At 32.1% G+C, this 22,325-nt stretch overlaps 3 protein-coding genes across 9 annotated transcripts in view; 2 read left to right on the plus strand and 1 right to left on the minus strand.

Moving 5' to 3' along the window:
* zgc:113279 overlaps positions 1-153 on the plus strand; it is an 8,659-nt gene extending 8,506 nt beyond the window's left edge. For both annotated transcript variants that reach the window (XM_087282973.1, XM_087282972.1), the window contains exon 9: positions 1-153. This exon is cut by the window's left edge and continues 1,044 nt beyond it. The gene's annotated coding sequence lies outside the window, so the exon portion shown is untranslated.
* A 3,189-nt stretch (positions 154-3,342) lies between these two features.
* Positions 3,343-22,325, plus strand: part of a2m1 (alpha-2-macroglobulin 1) — a 59,145-nt gene continuing 40,162 nt past the window's right edge. For 4 of the 6 annotated variants that reach the window (XM_087282673.1, XM_087282672.1, NM_001446253.1 and 1 more), the window contains 2 exon segments: positions 3,343-3,529; positions 11,333-11,489. The gene's annotated coding sequence lies outside the window, so the exon portion shown is untranslated. 6 annotated transcript variants of the gene reach the window in all.
* Positions 8,935-12,962, minus strand: atf5b (activating transcription factor 5b). Its single transcript, XM_087284007.1, has 4 exons — positions 12,753-12,962; positions 11,770-11,989; positions 10,393-11,518; positions 8,935-10,238 (listed from the first exon to the last, which is right to left on the minus strand). Exons 3-4 carry the CDS (start codon positions 11,511-11,513, stop codon positions 10,052-10,054), a joined length of 1,308 nt encoding a protein of 435 aa, XP_087140133.1. The 5' UTR covers positions 11,514-11,518; positions 11,770-11,989; positions 12,753-12,962; the 3' UTR covers positions 8,935-10,051.

Raw genomic sequence — 22,325 nt, forward strand, 5'->3', positions numbered from 1 at the left:
ATAAAAGCAGTGTTTATTTTTTTAAACACCATTTTAAAAGCAAAATTATTAACCCCTTAAGCTGTATTCTTTTTAATTTTTTTTTTCAAACCATCGTTATACTTTAACTTGCCTAACTACCCTAACCTGCCTAGCTAACCTAATTAACCTAGTTAAGCCTTTAAATGTTACTTTAGCTGTATAGAAGTGTCTTGAAAAACATCTAGTTAAATATTATTTACTGTCATCATGGCAAAGAGAAAATAAATCAGTTATTAGAGATGAGTTATAGAAACTATTATGATTAGAAATGTGTTAAAAACCATCTACTCTCAGTTAAACAGAAATTCAGGGGGGCTAATAATTCTGACTACAACTATATATAGTTTTTGGAAATCAACAAGTAATCCCCCTCCCACATTCCTTCATTGTTTCGCAACCCCCACTTTGATTTAGATAAGTGTAAACACTGATGCCTAAACTAATGTGAGCACCAAACGAGTGGACTGAGACTGCTAATAGATGGGTCTCAGTCCACTACCAGATTAATTTTGGAATAATAACCCAAAACGGATGAAAATATTTAAACGTCCCAAAGAAAAATTTAAGATGGAACCATGCATAAACAGGAGAGAATGCTCAAAACTTTTTCTTGGTTATGTTTAGTTTTATATTGAATGTTTAGAAAAAGATATGTGAATGCTAAGCAAACCAGATCTAAATATATGATTTTCTTTATTGGGTCTAAAAAAAAAAAAAAAAAAAAAAAAAGATCATCAAGCGTGAACACACTCTAAAACTACATCTAATCTCTAGGACAGGGGTCACCAATCTCGGTCCTGGAGGGCCGGTGTCCCTGCAGGGTTTAGCTCCAACTTGCTTTAACACACCTGCCTGGATGTTTCAAGTATACCTAGTAAGACCTTGATTAGCAAGTTCAGGTGTGTTTGATTAGAGTTGGAGCTAAAATCTGCAGGACACCAACCCTCCAGGAACAAGTTTGGTGACCACTGCTCTAGGAGATGACTTTGACCAAAAAAAATGCAGATATTGCAGTTTGCTTTTGCACAATACAACACAGATGTTTCCTAATGAGTAGCATTTAGTATAATATAATATAATAAAATGTAATATAATATAATATAATATAATATAATATAATGCTGAGCTTTCAGCTTAATTAATTACTTTTTAAAATCTAAAATATTAAAAAAATACATAAAACGTTTTAATTGTAACTATTGTTACTAATTTTACAACATCTTTGATTAAACAAATTCAGTTTTGGTGAACATAATAATAAAAAAGCTTTCTGATCCAAAACTTTAGTCAGAACAGTTTAGTGTACATAAGTGTGTTATTTACTGGAATGGCATGTTAAACAATAAGCTTTTACTCTATCATCTACAGGCAACTTTTAAGAGGATTAATCTTTTAAATATTAGTATTATCATTTAAAACAACCAAAAAAAAGTAATTTTCTTAATTCTGTTTTATAGTAACCAGAATCCACCTATATAAATAATCAGTCATGTGTATGACCCTGATTTTGGCTTTTCTCAGTCTTGTCTTGCTTTTCAATACAATAAAATGTAGTCTTGTTGTACATGAGCGATTTTAAGTTGTTTCCAGTAAGGTATTCAGCATGTTTTATGTTATAGATATGAGTAATATTCTTTAGTGTATCTCAGATACGATATTTACGAGTTTTCTCATTGTGTTTTTCAAGACACAACAACTGTAATGGTATACAGACACGCAGAGGGGGAAGCATATATCCTGCATACATAATATAATATGGGTGTTGTACAGTAAGGTTGACCTATTTAGGGCTTCATTTACTGTTTATTGTAAGAGATTTTGTGGTTATATATATGGCATTCATGTATGTGTGTGTTTAAAAGAAAATATACAGTGGGAATGTGTATAAATGACAAGTTATATATTTTACGCATTATCAGATTATGCAGTATGTCATATAGAAGTTTAAGTAAAATGTGTATTTGCTTTTGTAATGGGCATTTTTTAACAATTATATTGTCACATAATTTTCTAGTTGATATGGTATATTTCTGGGATATTTTTATGGAAAATGTATACATATATATGCACAAAAAATGTACATTTTAAAGTTACATGGTCAGAAAATGACTTGTGAAAAGCATGCTACTTCGTATACAGATGAGATTGTTATATTACTGGCACTGGGAGTTCTTTGAGCAGTGCACTGGAAAGAGGAGTTCTCGTAAGCTCAAGTTATGAGTTTTTGTACTCCCATCAGTCATACCTTGCGCAGGTCTGTGCCAGAGGCGTCATGGGACAGGTTTGTACAGATGAGATACCGGTGTAATTATGTAGTTGCTCTGTTTTTTATCTACTGTATGTTGAACCTGTTCAACCGAGAGAGAGAGAATACGTCTTGTTATGGTTATATATTTTACATATATAAAAAATAAAGCTATTATATTCCACTACAGCTGTTTGTGTTGTATTTATGAAACTGATGTCTTAAAGAGATAAATCAGTCACATTTTTTTAAATCTGTCATTTACTCTTTATTTATGACATGTAAATGTCACCACATTTCTGGGAAATGATTGTGCAATTCTGAGTGTTTCACTCAGATGAGGGGCTTGACAAACCACCTGTAGGAGACAGGATGATTTTCCTCTCCATATACAGTATAACAGACACTTGATTGTGAAATGTGGTTTTGGAATATGAGCACTTTTTTATTACATGAAAATCATCCGAAGGCATGTTTTACATGTAAGGAGAATTGCACAATTTTGGATAACCATAAAATCCATCCAATCTGACTCCAATTTGTAACTATGATTTGTGACTAGTTTTTCTTATTTTTTGTACTATTTAGTATGAAGTGCTTTTCTCCAATGAGAAGTAAGTAATATGGATGGGGCTTGTAGCCACACCTCCTTTTAAAAATAATTGTTTCATACAAAATAAATCATTAGAATTTGTATGACACCTTTCCGACGATACATAAAATTGTGAGCTGAGGCTGAGAGAATTACTTTTCTGGATAAAACAAACAACACAGTTTTCCCACAACTCTGAAAAGACAACTTGCCAAAAAAACTAAATAAACGAGTTTAACAAGATTCTTGAGCTGCAATATTTTTGAAAAAAAAAAATTGTGTTATTATGAGGAATCTAGCTTGTTTAATCAATCTAATCAAGCAGTGAATTTTCATTAATTCATTTTCTTTTGGGCTTAGTCCCTTTATTATTATAGGGTCATCACAGCGTAATGAATCGCCAACTTATCCAGCATATTTTTTACACAGCGGATGCCCTTCCACCTGCAACCTATAACTAGGAAACACCCATACACTTCCATTCACACGCATGATTCATACCGACAATTTAGCTTACACATTTCACCTATAGAGCATGTCTTTGGACTTGTGGGGGAAACCGGAGCACCTGGAGGAAACCCACGCGAACACGGGGAGAGCATGCAAACTTCACACAGAAATGCCAACTGACCCAGCATTTTCAAAGTAACACGCTGCACTGAAAACCTGAGGTACCTTTATTTTTACACTTCAATTTGGCAGCTTGCAACTTGCATGAGTTACTTCTCCACAAAAGTCTTTTTACCGGTATATATTTCAATGGATTTTGTCTGGCTGTTTTTTTTTTTTTTTGTTTACTAGCTGGGAAAAAAAGTTTTGAAAAAAAAAAGTTTTGAAAGTGACCCAAGTAATATTATTTCTCTACATCTTTATCATCAAGGTCTGAACTCTGCTGTTGTTTTACATTCTGATCATTTATTTAAAATACTTTTTCTCAAATATATGTTTGGTTAATTGATTATACGTACATTTTATTTCAGCTTTTATAAAATAAATAATGTAAAATATCAATAAACTTAATAAAATTTATTGAATTATTTAATAAATGATTACAATTTAAAATGACTGTAATTCAATATTTCATAATTTAAATGTAAATAAATGATTAATATTATTTTAATCAATATTTTTATGCAATATATGATTTTTTCATAGATAACAACTGAAAATAGCTTTAAAAATATATTTTATTTATTATTGTTTGTACTTTTTGGTTAGTTCGAAATTTTCTATTACAAGTTAATTTAATAAAGTAAAACATCCATAACAAAATAGTTTTTATGTAAGCATTACTAAATAAATAGTTACAGCCTTTTATGCTGATTGGTCAATAGCTGTGTTTTATTTATAATACAGCCTTAACCTTCCAAGAAACATGCAAGAAATGTTGGTGTGTGTGTGTGTGTGGAAGCACATGGTTTTTGAAGTGCACATGAAATATATTTTAAACATTTTTACATTTATGATGCTCTACTGCATGCTCATTAAGTTTAGTTTAATGAACCATTTTATAGGTGAACTTATACTGTCACAAAACAGGTTATACTCATAATAATGTTTTGTTGTTTACAGTTAAGAGGAACTTTTTTATGACAGAAGAATGTTTTATTTGGCAAATGTAAAGTGACCTTTTCATTTAGCCAGTATTTTTTGTTCATCTTAAACTTACTTTATTTTAGTTAAGAGCCAGTGAATCTCGAAAGTATTCATAGTGCTTTACTTTTTCCACATTTTTGTATGTTACAGCCTTATTTTAAAATGGATTAAATTCATTTATTTTCATAAAATTCTACACACAAAACCCCATAATGACAATGTGAAAACAGATTTTTTGAAATTGTTGCAAATTTATTAAAAATAAGAAACCTGAAAAATGTCACATGTACATAAGTATTAACAGCCTTTGGCGTGAAGCTGTAAATTGAGCTCAGGTACATTCTGTTTCCACTTATCATTCTTGAGATGTTTCAGCAGCTAAATTGGAGTTCCCCTGTGGCAAATTCAGTTGATTGGACATGACTTGAAAAGACATACACCTATCTATATAAGGTCCCAGGGTTAACAGTGTATATTTTTGTCCATTTTGGATTAAGGCTGTAACATAAAAAAATGTGGAAGAGGTGAAGTGCTATAAATGCTTTCCGGATGCACTGTATAACACTGTCAATAAATTCAAGTTCAAGATTTAAAATGTTTTATTATTATTATTATTTATATTATTATTATTATTATTATTATTACAGCTTTGTTTCAATAAGCAAACAAGTTTGTGTGTGTGTTTAACAAAAATAACATATAATAAGATAACATATAATAAGATAATATAAAAAGTACAAGTCCCCACTGATAAATCTATAGAAAAAGTGACTATAGTATTATTATTATTTTTTCTTTGTAGGAAGCAATGTGGTGATTTGAATACACTTTTTTTTTTGTTGCTGTTCTTGCTAGTCTTTAATTCTTCCTTTTTTTTAAAATTTTAATTAGTATTTCTTAGCTTTAGCTTATTCGATTTTAATCATTATTTCAATAAACAAAAGAGCTGTATTTTGATTAATTAAAACGTTAAAGCGATGTTCCCCTTTCAAATGTAAGTAGTGTACTCATCAAAATCTAATGAATAAATGATATGAATCAATATTACGTGCGGTTGTCTTTTATTTTTAATATTCCATTTATTTTTGTTTGGTCATTCTAGTAATTTAGTATATTTACAATGCTTTATATCAATACACAAATACTTTTTTTCAGCTAAGTGATAGTAAGTTTCTGGAAAAGAGCAACCAGCACATTCATTGAAATGTCGTTTTTGTTTGTTTGCTTGACAGAATGATAAATTATTCGACCGTTTTTGCATAACACGAAGATGAGTAAATGTGTTTAATTTTCAGCTGTGCTATCACATGCCAGATGATAAGAATCACTTTTACTGTAGGCTGCTATTGAAAGATGAGTGAGGTGTGTTGAAACATGCAATTACTTTACCAACACACACACACACACACACTTTGAAGAGATGCCAGGCACTGTCATGCAGAGTTTCTTATACCTTCAAGCACAATCAGCTGGAAGGTAAACAGACTGCTGAGTAAAATGGCCTGTGCCCATGGGCCACAAGGTTACGCCTCTGAGCTTCTCACGCACATAAGTCTCCGATCTGCATTCTACAGCTCTGGCTTCTCAGAAGCGGCTCTTAAAAGGCTGACTGAGATTCCAGCACTACATACGAAGACGCAGAGATGACCCGCAACACGTCTGCGTCACATTCCAGACAGACAATGTGAATTAGAATCAATCCATTGCTGTTGAATGGTGGGCTTGAAAATAGAGAACATTAACAATGGACATATTCTCTTAAAAATAAATGTTATTTATTGGAGTCCATGGCTCTATGAAGAGCCGGTAACATCCATGAAACATTTCATTCCAAAAAGGAAGAACTGTACACTAAACAGTTATTTGGAAAACCAAAAGAGGGTTATTCTTTGGCATAACTTTGAAGAATTGTGGTCAATATGGTTTCTTTGTTTTAATAGTATATGATGTTAAATATTTAAAAAAAAAAAAAAAAAAACACTTATTTTTTATTTTCTCTGAAAATATATAAGAGACACTTATTTTCCCCCACAATATTCCAGGGGGATGGGAGTTATTATTTAAAGATAGTGTAAAAAAAATCCGCAACAGCTCTCATTTGGCTGTATACTGCATATTACAGCTTGCACAGTGATTATTTTTGCATCTACAGTTTAAGTGCAGGATATCAATGAATAAGGGTTTTTGCAAGAATTCAAAATCTTCCGCTCTCTTGCACTGATTTGGATCAGACAGTCTCTAATAAAACACTAAGATTATTTTTAAAATTGAGATTAGGCGTGGGATGATAACTGGTTTAGGTTAACTGATTAAGGTTCACCGCGGTTTTGAAAAGTCAAGGTTTTAAATAGTTTCTGTATACCATTAAGGTATTTGTAAGTTTTGTTGTTTTTTTATGTTTTCAAGACAATTTTATTAAGTTTTTTTTTCAGTCTATGATTCAGGAAACATCTGAAAAACAAATATAAACCAACATACAGCATGCTGTAGAGCTGAACAGTACAGTGGCTGACTTTATATCCAAAGAAAATAAAGATAATTAAAGATGCCTTTTTCAAGTGGAAAAGAAATCTGTGTTTTTGAAAGTAATTGAGACAGCAGAAGTAATTTAATGTTTGCTGACATTTATTGTTTCAAAAATGTTTAAGGGTTAAAAATATATACCATGTTGAATGGGGAATAAGTAGTTTTTTACCCAGACTTTAAAAAAAAACACATTTTACAGCAGTATTTACAATACCATGATATCATGAAACCATGATATTTTTACCCAAGGTTATCACATCGTCAGAATCTTAAACCGACCCATGCCAAATTGAGACACCAATTAAATTGTGTTTGCATTAGACTCCCTATATTTAAGATTGCCTCAGGCCCCTTATAGTCAATCTTGGCTTTCTAAAATCACACTGGGCCCTCAGTCATATCCTAACCATCCCCTAAAGTAAAATTAACACTAATGTTCATTAAAACTTCAGTGTCAAAATTAATTTGTAGCAATCCGTAAAGTCAGAATAACTGAATAAAAAATTTAAAGATAAAATTATTGCATTTGTGATTTTAATGTATCTAATAATATTATTCATTATTTAAAATGGTGGATTTTAACAGTTTAGTTAACTCAAATTAAAGTACACTTTAAAAAAATGCTGGATTCCACTTAATTACTTCATGTTGTTCCAACACAAATCGATTAAGTTAACGTTAATTGTTTTTACAAATTTAAGTGGATTGAACATAAAAGAAATTAAGGTGTCCCAAAAATCGTCAAGAATTATGTTGATTCAGCCCATTTTAAATAAGCAGTAGTAGTAGTTTTTTTTTTTTTTTGAGTGTAGAATTCCAGAAAAATCGCCAGTTAAGTAGTTTATAAATGTTTTATTTCTTTTTTTTTTACTGAATTGTCACCACATCAACAATGGACTGAATTCTGGGTAATTATGGCGTAATTAAATCATGTTTAGTGTTCTGGGTAGTTGATTCAGTAGCTTTTCGGAACGAAAGCTCGTTTACTCCTAAAGAATAAAACTAAACGTGTTGTCTTCGGTGATTCCCTGAAGCTTCAACATCAACTTCCATAAAAACTTCCGTGGAACAAAATATTAACTTTAAAAAGATTCTGAATTTAAATGGTTCGTTTCATCAAAACACTTTTGTTTCTCGTCTTTTTTTTTTCTTTTTGTAATCGTGTCGACACGAAAAGCTCTTTTTGGAACATATTTTTGTGAAATGTGGAGGAAAACGACAGCTAGCAAGCTAGTAAGTTACATTTAAATTGCTTAGTAGGTAAACACGCTGTTAATCTATTAATCGTTTAATAATAACCATAGAAACAATTTAGGGATAAGAACTGTGTGTAGCGTACATTAACAATTGTAATACATAAGAATGTTGTAAGACTTGAGTGCTGTGACCTGGGTTGAAATAAACCGGATAGTTTTCTCTCAACTCACCAAACAGGACAGGACCGTCGTTTGCCTGCCGTCTCATATATTCCTTTGATGCCATCGTGAGGCCACATCACACATTACAGCCCTCAACATTTATAAAGCGGTACAACTTTGAAGGTAAAATTACAATTAACGTTATAACGAATTAACTTGATGTTAAAATGAATAATTTCTGCGTGCTGTTAAGTCTCAAACACGAAAATTATTGTACGGACGTTACCCTCAATGCTGAACATACTGTCATTAGCTACTATTGATAATAATAATACATGCAATTAATAACATTTTGAAGCCAAAGAGAAAATATATTTAAATAAAATGTATTTATCAGTTTTTTTTTCAAATGGAAAAAGAAAAAACGGATTCATTCAATGTCTGTTTATACATTTGTATTATTTGATAATTGTGAAATTGTTTTAAATAATTGATATATATTTTGATTCTAAAAAGTACATAAATTATTTGATAGGTCATGATATAACACATCAGCAGGTGTATGTGTGTTTAAGAAGCACAATAACATCACAAAATTCATAAAATATTTAAGAATCATTTATTGACATTTTTAATCAACCAAAAATAAGAATTACTGCACAATATAATTTGTATTTATTAATCAAGTGTCGGTAGATTCTGAAACACATTAGAACCTGCAGAAATAAATGCATTCAGATTTGCTACTCTTGTCTGTTTTCAGAGGCACAGAATGTTACTGTAGTAATGTGCACCTGGTCAAAAACATTAAAATCTTTCAAATTCTTTTGAATTTTAAAGTCCTGTAGCAAATAACAGTGATTGTTTTCCGCAAACCTGCATAAAACAATCTATATCTCATACTGAATACATACATTAACTTAAAAAAAAAGCACATATTTTTAAAGCACTATGTTAATGAGAATAAAAGAAATGGCCGAAACAAAAATTCTACATATTGTCATAATGCACAAAAGCATTCATTTCATATTTTGGGTCATGCAATAAATCGTAACCCAACATGCTTTTCAATGTATTAGACATGCATTCCATACCTGAGCCAAAAAAAAGTTATAATTATAAAAAATCTGTCATTAATATGCTATAAACCTTGTTTTGAAATATGTTTTTAAGCAATTTAAATATAATTGCAGAAGCGCTTGTTCTTCTGTATTATAAATTGAATTACATGAGATATTTCACAAATAAGGAGAAATATAATGCAAAAGGGTAAATACAACAAAAAAGTGACAATTTACATTGCAGTGCTTTGCATTAGTACAATAGTACAAATTTTGATCATTATCACAAATCTTCATTGTTATTATTATGTCGTGGTTGACTGAAGCATGATCTTTCATGGTAAATAAAGAACGGAGAGAGTCTGTACAGAAAATCTTTCACATATTTTGTCACAAAAACAACTCAGGGGTAAAGAAGTGTAATGTCCCAAGTGAAATTCAGCTTTTCGTCAAATATATCGCTGTAAATTTAAATACCAAGCTAGGTCATTAGAATGTATTCAAAGCTATCATCACAGTGCTTCAGATATTATGCTCTCAGGTTCAGGAACCCATGCGGCTTTCGCTTTGGAAAAAACAATTGTAATACTATTTGGAGCATAAAAACATGCTGTCAGAGCCTGGTATTGGTGAAATGCTGGTAATAGTGGGTTTAGGCACTGGAATCCTCTTTTAAGCGCTGACTGCGAGCCTTGTAGACTTCAATCAGGAGATCTTTCACATACTGAATCTCTCTCTCTACAGATTCTGCTTTGTCCCGAAGTTCTCTGTTCCGCCCTTCCAAACCATGAAGCTCCTCCTCCAAACAGTCCTGCTCCGCCCTCTTACGCTGACGGTACCTATTGTTATTTTGAGGGTTTTTTTTTTTTTGGTAACATAAAATAACATGGTTCAGCTTTTCTGCTCGAATGAACCCAAATGTAAACATGCTTTCTTATGAGCTCATGCAACGCTCTAGCTCTAAGTAGATTATAAAAAAATTGGCTACAGTACCTGTGGGCTGCAGACTTGTTCTGGTCTCTCTTCTTCTGCTTGCGTTCTCCATGGTTTCTCTCCACACCTACTTTAACATCTGGTTTAAACACACACTGACTTTCCCGTGACCTTTGTAGTGGTTTCTGGACAGGCAACTCCAAAGAGGACCCAACACTGTCACCGGACAGACATTCAAAGCTTTGATCCCCAAGGCATTCATGGTGCAAGTAGTCATTATTCTGGATATCAGTTCTGATTGGCTGATCGATTTCATTCATGAAGCCGTGATATGGCTCTAAATTGGCAGTAATCTGATGGAAGTAACACTCGGCTACATCGGATTGCTTGTATGGCGGTGGGCAACTCTCGTTTTCGGCACACTGCAGAATCGGCATTGCAATCCCATCATGGCCGAGCATCTTCATCCCGTGGCATTGACTCTCTCTCCTGTGGTGGGGCTCCAGGGACCCAGCCAGATCGTAACTTCTCATCATCTCCGCTCGGTAAAACACATCTTCACTGAAGCAACTTTTTTCCTCTTCCTTCAACAGTATGGCACATTCACGAACCTTCTTTGCACTGCCGTGATTCTTTCCGAAAGATTTATCGACAGAGCATTGGTCGAAAGCCAGCTCTGCGTAACCTGAATGAGTCCCTTTAAAAGTCCATGTCTCTTTCTCAAACACTTCAACGTCCTTACATCCGTTCGATGAAATTCTTTGGCTGTTGCAGTGTGTCCGAATGTAGCTATAGGGGGCAGGTCTGGACATTTTCGGTCTGTTCACAGAACCCCCACAGAAGCCTCGCAAGTCGAGCTCTCCAGCTGCCAGGGAAACCAGCCTGGGATTTGTTTCAGATTGGTTTACATTGTATGAAGCGCAGGGTAACTGGTAGTATGACTGCGTAGCCATAGCTTGTAAGCTTTTGTCACATTTTTGCCATTTCTCCAATTTCATAGGCGCCGATTCGTACAGGTAATAATCCTCCAGTTGAGCCAGTTCCTCTTTGAGAAGATTGGTCATAACCTCCAAGTCGGAGGGCATTTGGACGTCATGCTCCAGAGGTGAAGGTGGGATTGAGGAACCAGGAGACGATTCCGTGGAAGTTGAGTTTGGGTAAGTGTCAAAAGTTTTTGTCATCCAATCTGTTGGAAGAAAAAGCGAGTAATTTAATAAAAGTGTGTTAAACACATATATATGCGATATGTAATATATTGCGCAAATGCAACATCCATATAATTTTCTGTTAAACGACATATGCAAGCAATTTAAAAAAATAAATAAAGATGAAACGATCACTAAAATATTTGCTTTACTTACTGTACGCCATTAACACATACGCTGCAGTGCGGTTCCCACCAACAATCGGACAAAATAAAAGTGTCGTACTGCTTACCAATTTAGCCCTACGTCTGTGCAGACTCCTCCCTCCGCCTATGATTGGCCTTCGTTAGCCAGTAGGAAAGAGGGAGCTCTTAAGCCGGCTGTGCAAATGAGGGGAGTCTTCCTGAGGATAATCTATGCCGCCACAATTTCGCTTCAAATGGTGAATTGCGTACAATGCATGAGAATCGAAGAAATGCTTCATACAGGAAAGAGATGAGAAAAACTGAAACCTAAGAAAAAGAACATAAAAAATGAAATTTATTTGTCATTTCACCTTTTTAATTCATTTAAAATAAAATTTACAAGCTCATACAATTGTTTAAGTCACAAGTTCAGATTTATACATTATATATACATTTTCATTTATATAATTGTAATTTCCTACTAAAAAATTGTGGAAATTATTAATTACAATTAATGTTTAACCAGATTTGCTGTATTAAAAGGGATAGAAGGTAATATTCTAATAACTCCAAAGAGTCATAAAAACTGAACATAATGAATGTGACCTTTTGCTAGAGCTCATTTAATATCCTGTAATATGATGCCTCCAGTCAACTTCAGAGCCAACTGTGAAACTGAGCCTAAAGAAAAGCCTTTAAACATTAATGACTAAAATGACTGGTTTAAAAATCAAATACATGTTTATACTACATAAATTACACATGAATATAAAACTATACATTTTTTTTAAAAGACATATTTTAAATGTCCTTAATGTGTCTTATAAATCAACTCAAAGGCATTAAAACAGTGAAAAAAATAACATTACAATGTTCCACTTGAAAATAATCTTGTAAACAATAAAAAAAAATGTGGAATCACAGTTAGGTCATATCAAATGCAGTTTCAGACAAAGGTAAAATAAATTTACACATTTCTAGAGACTTCCAAAAGGTTATTCTAGTTGTTGAAAAACTAGATAAACTGAGATTTACACTGTCCCAGGAAGTTGCTGCTCATTTAAAAGTCTGAATGGAAGTTGACACTTACTCCATCGTGCTGAGGTGGTCCGGTCCTGAAGAGCGTCTGTGAGCGCAGTAAACCGCAATGGAGAAGCTCACGTTTTCAATTTAGCAGAACATTGTCTCACTCTTCTTCATTTGATGTCGAGACTGATCGGTTACACGATAAATCGTTCAAAAGTTTTGGAGAACAGAGGAGTATCACGTCAAACCAAACAGTGACCGCATCACATAAGCCAGTATTCATCCGCCGCCTCGCCCCTCTCACAGAGTCCAAACTGACCGGACAAGTTCAGTCCGAACTTCAACCTCGAGTCCGCACTTCGGTCAGTTGAGATCAATGCTTTTCCTGTTAAATCTCCATTAAATTCGACTGCATGCGCGGTTGAAATATGCAATCCCGTTTGAAATGTAGATGATAGTAAATTCTGATATTGATTAAAGCTGGTCCAGTTGGACTAAACCAGCCTGGGTGTATATCTAAGCACCGAATCTGAGCTCAGAGACCCTTGTGAAGCACTATTTAACCACATGCGACGAGGAAGGACACTATATTACACTATGGAGATGTAACTCTCGTTGCAGCCCTGTTGCATCAGACCTGCTGGAGTGTTGCCCGAGTTGAAACTTTGTTGCCACATTTGTCCTGATCCGTTTATGCTTTGGACATGTATAATGAGGTTTCATCTTTAAGACCATTGTTTGCAAAAGAAAAAAAGGCAAAAAGGCAAGACTTTTGCTGTGGAAACACTCATTAGTTTGTTTTGATTTGCAGTATATTTCTGTTTCCTGTAGTATGAGGCCGGGGCTCGTTGTCACACTGGGAAGTTGTCACAAACGTTGTTTCTTTGTAATAACGTTTTTCTTTTCTTTTTTTCTGTCAAAAGTCCAATTACACATGTATTTGTTGCTCTGGCTGTGGTTTTGTATGTTGGTTTCAAACATATAGTTCAAAGCTGTGTGTGGGTGAATTCTGTCTTACAGTGTAAAACTATATTTATTCTGTAGCTGTTGGATATGTTTAGACAGGTGTGGACTGTATAAAGATTAGAGTAAGTTCTCAGATTTAATTTCAAATGCATCTGATGGTTTTACTCTTATTGAAAAAGAAATTAATATCAGCATGAATGCAGTTAAAGGATAAATTGAGAAAAAGTGATAATAATAATAATAATAATATTATCTAATCTAAATTTTCAGTTTGAAGTGTGTTTTTGAGCTATTTTCTCAAAATATAACACAAACTGCTAATTGTATGATAATACAAACAATTTTTTTGTAAAATTAATATTTTAATTTTAAAGTATGTTAAAAGTAAAGTATAATAATATTTCACAATAGAATGGCTTTCTGAAGAATTAGAAAAATCTAACCACAAACTTTTATATAGGTGTGTTTGTTTTTTGTTTACAGTGCTCAAAATAAATGAGTACACCCCTCACAAATCTCTCATTTAAATTAATATTTTCTAAAGGAAGCTTTACAACATTATATTTGTGCATAAACGTTAGATTAGTCAGCAGCACTGAAGCCAAATCTGGAGCTAATCTAACAAATTAAGTTATGATAATGGTCCGAAAACTAGTACACCCGAATTTATATGTTAGGGGAAAATATTAAATAAAATGTTCAAAAAAAGCAAAAATCAAGAGAAGCAAAAAAATATACAATTTTAATGAAATGTTATAGTTTGTAATTTCTTTGCAATTTTTTGCTTGAATTTAATTGTATTATCTTTTTATTGTTTTGTTCAAATGCACCAAAATGCATTGCCTATATTCACTGAGAAATATTCATCTTCAAAATGTGGTGTACTCAATTATGCTAAGCACCATATCAATTATGTTTATAGGTTGTTTAATAGTAGATTTCACGTTGACAATTTAAACTTTATAAACTATAGAAAAAATAAACAAAAAAGTTTATACATTTAATTTTTTTTTACTTTTTTATATTGAAATAAATGTCATATGTACATAATTTCTTTGGATGCTTAATATATGTTTTTTCTAAAGAAGAAAAAAGTAAGAATCCTAAAAATCGTACTTGCCCCAAATTTCTGAATAGGTGCATTTATTATCCGTTTATATATTAAATGTTTATAGTTTGTTAAATAGTAGATTTCACTTTTACAATTTTATACAGTATGTATAAAATATAGAAATCTGACGACAATATACGCAAATTGCATATTTACCAAAAAATCTATTTTTTTTTACTTTTATATATTGAAATATGTCATATGTACACAATTTCATAATTTCTCTGGAACATATAAATATGTATATATATATATATATATATATATATATATATATATATATATATATATATATATATATATATATATATATATATATATATATATATACATTTCTGAAGAAGAAAAAAGTGAGAATCCTAAAAATCTTACTTACCTTAAACTTTTGAAAAGGTGTGTTTATATTATCAGTTTGTATATTATAAGTTTGCAGGTTTTTAAATAGTAGTTTTTCTGAAAAAAAGTAAGAATTCCAAAAACCGTACTTACCCCAAACTTTCGAATAGGTGCGTTTATATAATCTGTTTATATATGTTATGTTTATAGGTTGTTAAATAGTGGATTTCACTTTAACAACTTTAAATGTATAAAATATAGAAATTTATGTTTAAGCAAATAACATATTTAACAAAACAGTTCATGTTTGGAATTTTTAAATGTAATTATTTTACTTTTATATAATAAAATTCATGTAATTTATGTACAGAATTTCTCAATTTTTCTGGATGCATAATTTATTTCAACTACCAGAATGACAAATATGTACATATATGTTCAAATATATATCCAAATATAAGTTTATGTTACCGATTTCTCTATGTGCCCCTCTAAATAAACTGAATATTTTTTTCTGGCCCTTAACAGTAGTGGAAAATGAATTCTCTTGATAGCTGTTTTTGAACCCAAGACAGACCAATATTGAAAAAGCCTCAATGCAATGACTTAAATAAAATAAACCCAGTGTAAAACATATCAAGTGATGTGAAAAGTGTGACTTGCTTCATTTCCTTTGTTGTGATGTGCATTAATATGCTTTAACCGTAATAAATGCAATAAAATAATATAAGATAAAATATATATAAGATAAGATAGTTATAATAAGATAAGATAAATATATATTTCTAAAAAGCTTGAATTTTTTGATCACGTATCTGATTTGTTTCACTCTATTCGCTTCAAGCTCTGCTAGGACCCCATGCTTGGATTGATTGCACACTTCTCACTGTGTGAAACTAATACAACTGATTGAACTTTCTCTTGTCTTGTTGCCAAGCCAAAGTGAAAACAGCTCTTTCTTTCTGCATCTCTCGTTCTGTTACAGTGTTTTATTAATATTATGATTCCAGTTGATCAATCTATGCACACAAAATGTTTAAAATGAAAAACATTTCCAGCGCACACCACGTTTCAGCTCATTTCAGCACAAAGTTTATTAGCATGTCTCAGTACTGTAAAATATACATTATAAGAAGATGTATAAAGAAGAACGAGGTCTCTCACAGATTTTCAATGCCCACTATATCTATCAATGCCAGCCTTCTGGAGACTGATGCCGCTTACATTTGGCAGAATAAATCATTTTCTGTTTTATTTTTTAGCAACTTTTTTTTTTCTTCATTTGATTCTTTGTGATTTGTCATCATAACAACATTTGCAGTAAGAATAGCTGTTTTGTGATATCCATCCTTGCTTGGCTGCCATGAAGACTCTGGTACATTGATAAAGGTTACACCATAATTTCATCACCAGCTTGCAAAGAATCCTGCCCCCATTAATGTTTTATGTTCTATCTGGGGTAACATTAGAAATGCACACATGGGCTGTAAGAAATCCTGTTGCTAAGGTGCCAGTTATACTCTTACATCTGTAATTAGTGGCAAATTATGATAATTTTTTCTCTTTTTGAAAGAGCGTTTATATGAGAGAATACATCAAGGCTGAGTAATCAGTTTGGGAGACTCTGAGATGTGAAAGCGCCGTGGGAGTTTGTTCTGTTTTCCCATGGAATTACTGTGTTTTGAAGGATGTGATTGCACATGGGGGGTTTCAAATGGAAAGTGCATCACCTTTGACTGTTGAAATGGATGAGCAAGAAAAACATATATATAAATAAAAAAATAAAAAATGTTCTGCATGTGAAAGACGAATGAGTTTATTTCATCAGATCAGACAGCTGCTAACTCACTATTTTATTTAGTGCGAACAGAGACAATACTAGAAAGTACTAGACTTTGTACAGACAGGTTCCATCTACCAGTCTGTCTCCCTGTCTGTCCATCTATTTATGATCACATATAAATGTGCAATATTTTATTATTTAAATATATATTCAAACAGTATTTTTGACTGTTTTTTTATATAAAATAATGTATAATGATGTCTAAATGAAAATAAACATTACTAAAGTAAACATACTAAAAAGTATCAACTTATAATCAAAATATAAATAAATGATCAATAATGTTCCATTGCCATCCTGCTTAACAGATCATTTATACAAAAATGAAACATGTTTGGTTAAAATATTAGTTTTGTTTTGTTCTGCAAACTATTTATGATGAAATGTTTCTTAAATTTTAAGACAAAGATGTTGTTATTTAGAAAATAAAATGCGACAACTGGTCAAAATAACAAAAAACAAAAGGTGCCATGTTTGTAGACATTTTAATCATAACAACAACCATAACAAAGTTTGTTATTTTGATTAATTGTCAGTTTCTGAAAAAAAAAAAGAATTTTCAAGTGCTCTTATTTTTTTTCCACAGGTGTATGTGCTGTAATAAGTATACATGTACAATACCGGTCAAAATTTTGGGTCAGTAGGATTTAAAATGCTTTAAAATAAGCCTATCCTGCTCACCAAGGCTGCATTTATTTAATCAAAAATAAAATAAAAAAATTCAAACATCAAAAATAATTGTGAAGTGTTATTGCACTGTAAATATCTGTAACAAAAGTAGTCCATAATTTAATTTAATAATTTATTCCAGTGATTTTCATGATGAGTTTTCAGGTTCATTACTCCAGTCTTCAGAGTCACATGATCCTTCATAATCACTCTAATATTAATTATTATTATTGTTGTTGTAATTATTATTATTAATATTATTATTATCAATGGTACTAGTAATAAAAGCAATAATAGTAATAATTTCATTTGAAACTACATACAATAAGATGTTTTATAGGCAGTTATTGAAATTGTAACAAATATTTAACAATTTATTTTACATTTATTAAATGCCACCTTGATGAACACAACAATTTTGTAATTTTGAAAAAAAACTGGCCACAAAATTTTGACTGGTAATGTCAATTCAGACATTTTATTAAAATATTTATTGGCTCTCCAGTAAAATATATATATATATATATATTTTTTCAAAATATTCTCAAGTGATGCTTAGCATCATACATGTTCACAGTTTTTTGCAATGTAATTTTTCTTATAGAAAAACACTTAATTATTTTTATTTGGCTGGAATGAAAGCAGTTTTTAAATAAATAATACGTTAATAAAAATAAATTATTTTTAGTGTAAATATTATTCGCCCTATTAAAATTATTATTTTTGATTGGCATCAGAACAAACCACTGTTAGCCAATGACTTTCCTATAATTACCCCAAAATAACTAGTAATATTTTACGTGATTTCATCATGCCAATGACAAAAGAAAATTGATCATTAAAGCTATTATGTTTACAAAATGTGTTGAAAAATCTAAAATCTAATAGAAAAGAAACTGGATAATATATTTTAAGGAAACCAACATTGGTTCCCTATGGTCATATGAATGACTGTGAGAAAGGTCTGAGAGTTTATAGCTACTTTCTGTCTTTGTTTTCATTTTGACCTTTGAATAATTCTTGATGCACTTTTTTATTTGCCACTGGAAGGAGCCATTTTACAGATGTGAACTTCACAGATTTGTGTCCCTCCCTTAGAATTACAAAGCGCATATATTAAAGAGGTTTACCTAATTACATAAGCCCAGTCAATTATGGTGTGTTCCATAATTGCTGTTAATTCGGGAATGCTGGGTGTCAGATGTTCCCAAAAGCCTAGGGGTGGAGGTATCATTTTTTCTTCATTACTCATGTTGTTTAAAGTATTATTCGAACTGATTCTCTTTTATAGAACATGTCAGCAGGAACAACTGGTACCTTTTATCTTTCACCTCTACACCTAAAGAATGCATATTACTACTACTTTAAATGTACACATTAGACTAAAGTATATAGTACTTTTTCATGACACTTTTCATACCTTTTCATATATTATTTACTTTCAAACCCCACTAATACAGTTAAACTAAATTATTAATAAGGCAAGACACTGCTGGTTAATATAGGGGGAAATTAAATTTACACTGAAATAAATTATTTGTTGGATTTACTACATTTTTTTTAAGGTAAGTGGTTGCAAACAATTTATATAAGCTGAATTAAATTAAGCAATGTTCAACTTAACCTGTTTGTTTAAATTTGAACCCCAAAAAATTGTTTGCAAGCACTTATCTTAAAATAAAAATTATAAATCCAAAAACTATTTTTCTCTGTGTATGATGTACTTCCACCGTTAATTAATTACATTAAGAATAGCATTGTTTGTATTACACGTTTTAAAAAACATCTTTAAATCTGCAAATTATGCATGGTTTACTTAAATATGCACTCATTTGCATATATTTTCCAGCACAAATCATAGATGAAGACACATTCAAAACTGTTATTTCTTTTTTGACATGTTGGATTTTTTTTATTTTTTTTTTATCACTCCATAATTCAGAAAACAGTGCAAAGGGTCAGCAATAAAATGCTGTATATAATCAGTCAAATTATGAATGAACATTTTACTTTGTAAAAACCTCGATTGTGAAGTTTAAAGTGCTACACTATGATTTAACTGTTTACTTTTAAAAACAGCAAAGCCCTTTTTGGGTTTTAGGATGTGTAAAATGCAAAGCAAACATGCAGCTCAGGCAGAGGGATTGTCACTGTTCTTTTGGCAGTTCTCAGGCATGTAACCTGCAAAATAAAGGTGAGGTAGGAGTGTGTTTGACAGCTCTTTGTTGTAATTTTTTTCCACAGATGACAGCTGACAGGTGCGAAATCTATATGAAGTGCTGTGGTTCAGCTCTGCGCTACTTGTATTCCAGTCTGTGCTATTTGCTGAATGCATATGAACGTATTCAGAAGGGCCAAATACCACACCCCTTCACTGTGTGCTTTAAGCTTAAGTAAATTGACTTTCCTTCCAAAAATATTATAAAAAAACAATTGTTGTTTGTATGAAGGAAATTCAAAATGAAGTTAGCCTAATACAAAGAATATGACTGTTAAATGCAAGATTAGGAAGAAATGTTTTCTTTTTTTACCCCTAAATGTAGTCTAATTTGTTACAATTTCTTACAACATTTGCTTGTTTAAACATACAGTACATATAAGAACATTATATTGAAATGGCAAAAAAGTTTGAGGTAACATTTATTTGTTATTTACATGAAGTAATTGAGTATTATTTTAAAAACTAATAGCTTAAATTTTCCCAGGGATGGGTTGTGGCTGGAAGGGCATCCGCTGCGTTAAAACTAGCTGGATAAGTTGGCGGTTCATTCCGCTGTGGGGACCTTAGATTAATAAAGGGACTAAGCCGACACGAAAATGAATGAATGAATGAATAATAGCTTAAATATTTAGAATTTTGACCATGTAGATCAGAGAAGAACCCCCACTCCCAAAATAAAAGAACCGGCTCTTCAAGATGAAGTTGGCTTAAAGTTAGACATTTGACAGAATTTCAGATCAAACTGTGGTGCTTGATGATTCACAAAAAGCCAATGGCTGCTGATTCTTTGAGAGTTATACATATATATATATATAGCTGAAGTCAGAATTAGGGGCGAAGCAGTGGCGCAGTAGGTAGTGCTGTCGCCTCACATCAAGAAGGTTGCTGGGTCGCTGGTGTTCTGTGTGGAGTTTGCATGTTCTCCCTGCGTTTGTGTGGGTTTCCTCCAGGTGTTCCGGTTTTCCCCACAGTCCAAAGACATGGGGTACAGGTGAATTGGGTAGGCTAAATTGTCCGTAGTGTATGTGTGTGTATGTGTATGTGTGTTTGTTTCCCAGAGACGGGTTGCGGCTGGAAGGGCATCTGCTGCGTAAAAACATGCTGGATAAGTTGGCGGTTCATTCCGCTGTGGCGACCACAAATTAATAAAGGGACTAAGCCGACAAGAAAATGAATGAATGAATGAAGTCAGAATTATTAGTCTGCTTTATATATATATTTTTTCTTCCTAAATGTTTAAAAGAGCAAGGAAAAAAGCCTTAAACGTTCTAATAATTCAGGGGGGCTAATAATTCAGACTTCAACTGTACATATACAGGAAGGTTGCTGGTTCGAGCCCCGACTGAGTCAGTTGGCATTTCTGTGTGGAGTTTGCATGTTTTCCCCGTGTTCTTGTGGGTTTCCTCTGGGTGCTCCGGTTTCCCCCACAGTTCAAAGACATGCGATATAGGTGAATTGAGTAAGCTAGTTTGGCCGTAGTGTATGTGTGTGAAAGCAATAGTGTATGGCTGTTTCCCAGTACTGGCTTGCAGCAGGAAGGACATCTGCTGCATAAAATATATGCTGGATAAGTTGGCGGTTCATTACGCTGTGGCGAACCCTGATTAATAAAGGGACTAAGGGATTAAGCATTTAGGAAAATGAATGAAAATAATATTTAAAAGCTTTTTATGGAAGCCTGAAGAAAGTAAGAGTGAACTAAATCAGACAAACAGACATGACTATAATTGGGTTTTTAAGCGATGATGATAATGATGATAATATTATTATTATTATTATTATTACTATTGATAATAATAATATTAATAATAATTTTACATACAATATTATTATAATAGGGATTTATTGTGTTTTAGTATGTTATGTTTGTTAATATTTTTTTTTAATGTTTACCCTAAGGAATGTAGTGTGTAGGTTTTTTTATTTTTTAAATAACCACAAGATGACAAATTTTCATTTTTTGGGTGAACAATCTCTAACAGTATTCTTACTCTTTTATTCTCAATTTTTAAACAGCCTCTTCAAAACCCTCCCTCAGCCCTCTTTTTTGATGCATACACTCAGAACACCACATTTCTGGAATGCAAATATCAATAAACAAACATGATAAATAAGTTTTAATTTACTGCATAAAACAGACCTCAAGTCATGCAATACATGATTATAATGGGTTCAAAGAATTTAATCTTCAATTTAATGCCTGTTTTTATATTTTACTTCAACGCAAAGGCTGCAACCTGTAAGCAATATATGCTAAAATGCATTTTGGGAAAAAAACACACCTAACCCGAGATTTACGTTAAAAATGTTTCTTCATATTCTTGTATTTGACAGTCCAGTTCATACCCTTAATAAGGAAGCCATGGCACAGCTGCTCCTTGCTGATGCAACTGTTACAAAACAAATTTAAAAATTGAACAATGCATGAAAATAACACTCACAACATATACAGTAATCAAATGATCGATCTGTATCTGTAAATAATACAGTA

The sequence above is a fragment of the Danio rerio genome, chromosome 15, assembly GCF_052040795.2.
Source record: "Danio rerio strain M-AB ecotype USA chromosome 15, GRCz13ab, whole genome shotgun sequence".
Taxonomy (NCBI): Eukaryota; Metazoa; Chordata; class Actinopteri; order Cypriniformes; family Danionidae; genus Danio; species Danio rerio.

Excerpts from the sequence above, each read along its gene's own strand:
- atf5b (XM_087284007.1), bottom strand. The coding sequence starts at position 11,513 with ATGACAAAAACTTTTGACACTTACCCAAACTCAACTTCCACGGAATCG. Across the intron at positions 10,239-10,392 it reads AACAAGTCTGCAGCCCACAG|GTACCGTCAGCGTAAGAGGG; the intron begins GTACTGTAGCCA and ends AAATAACAATAG.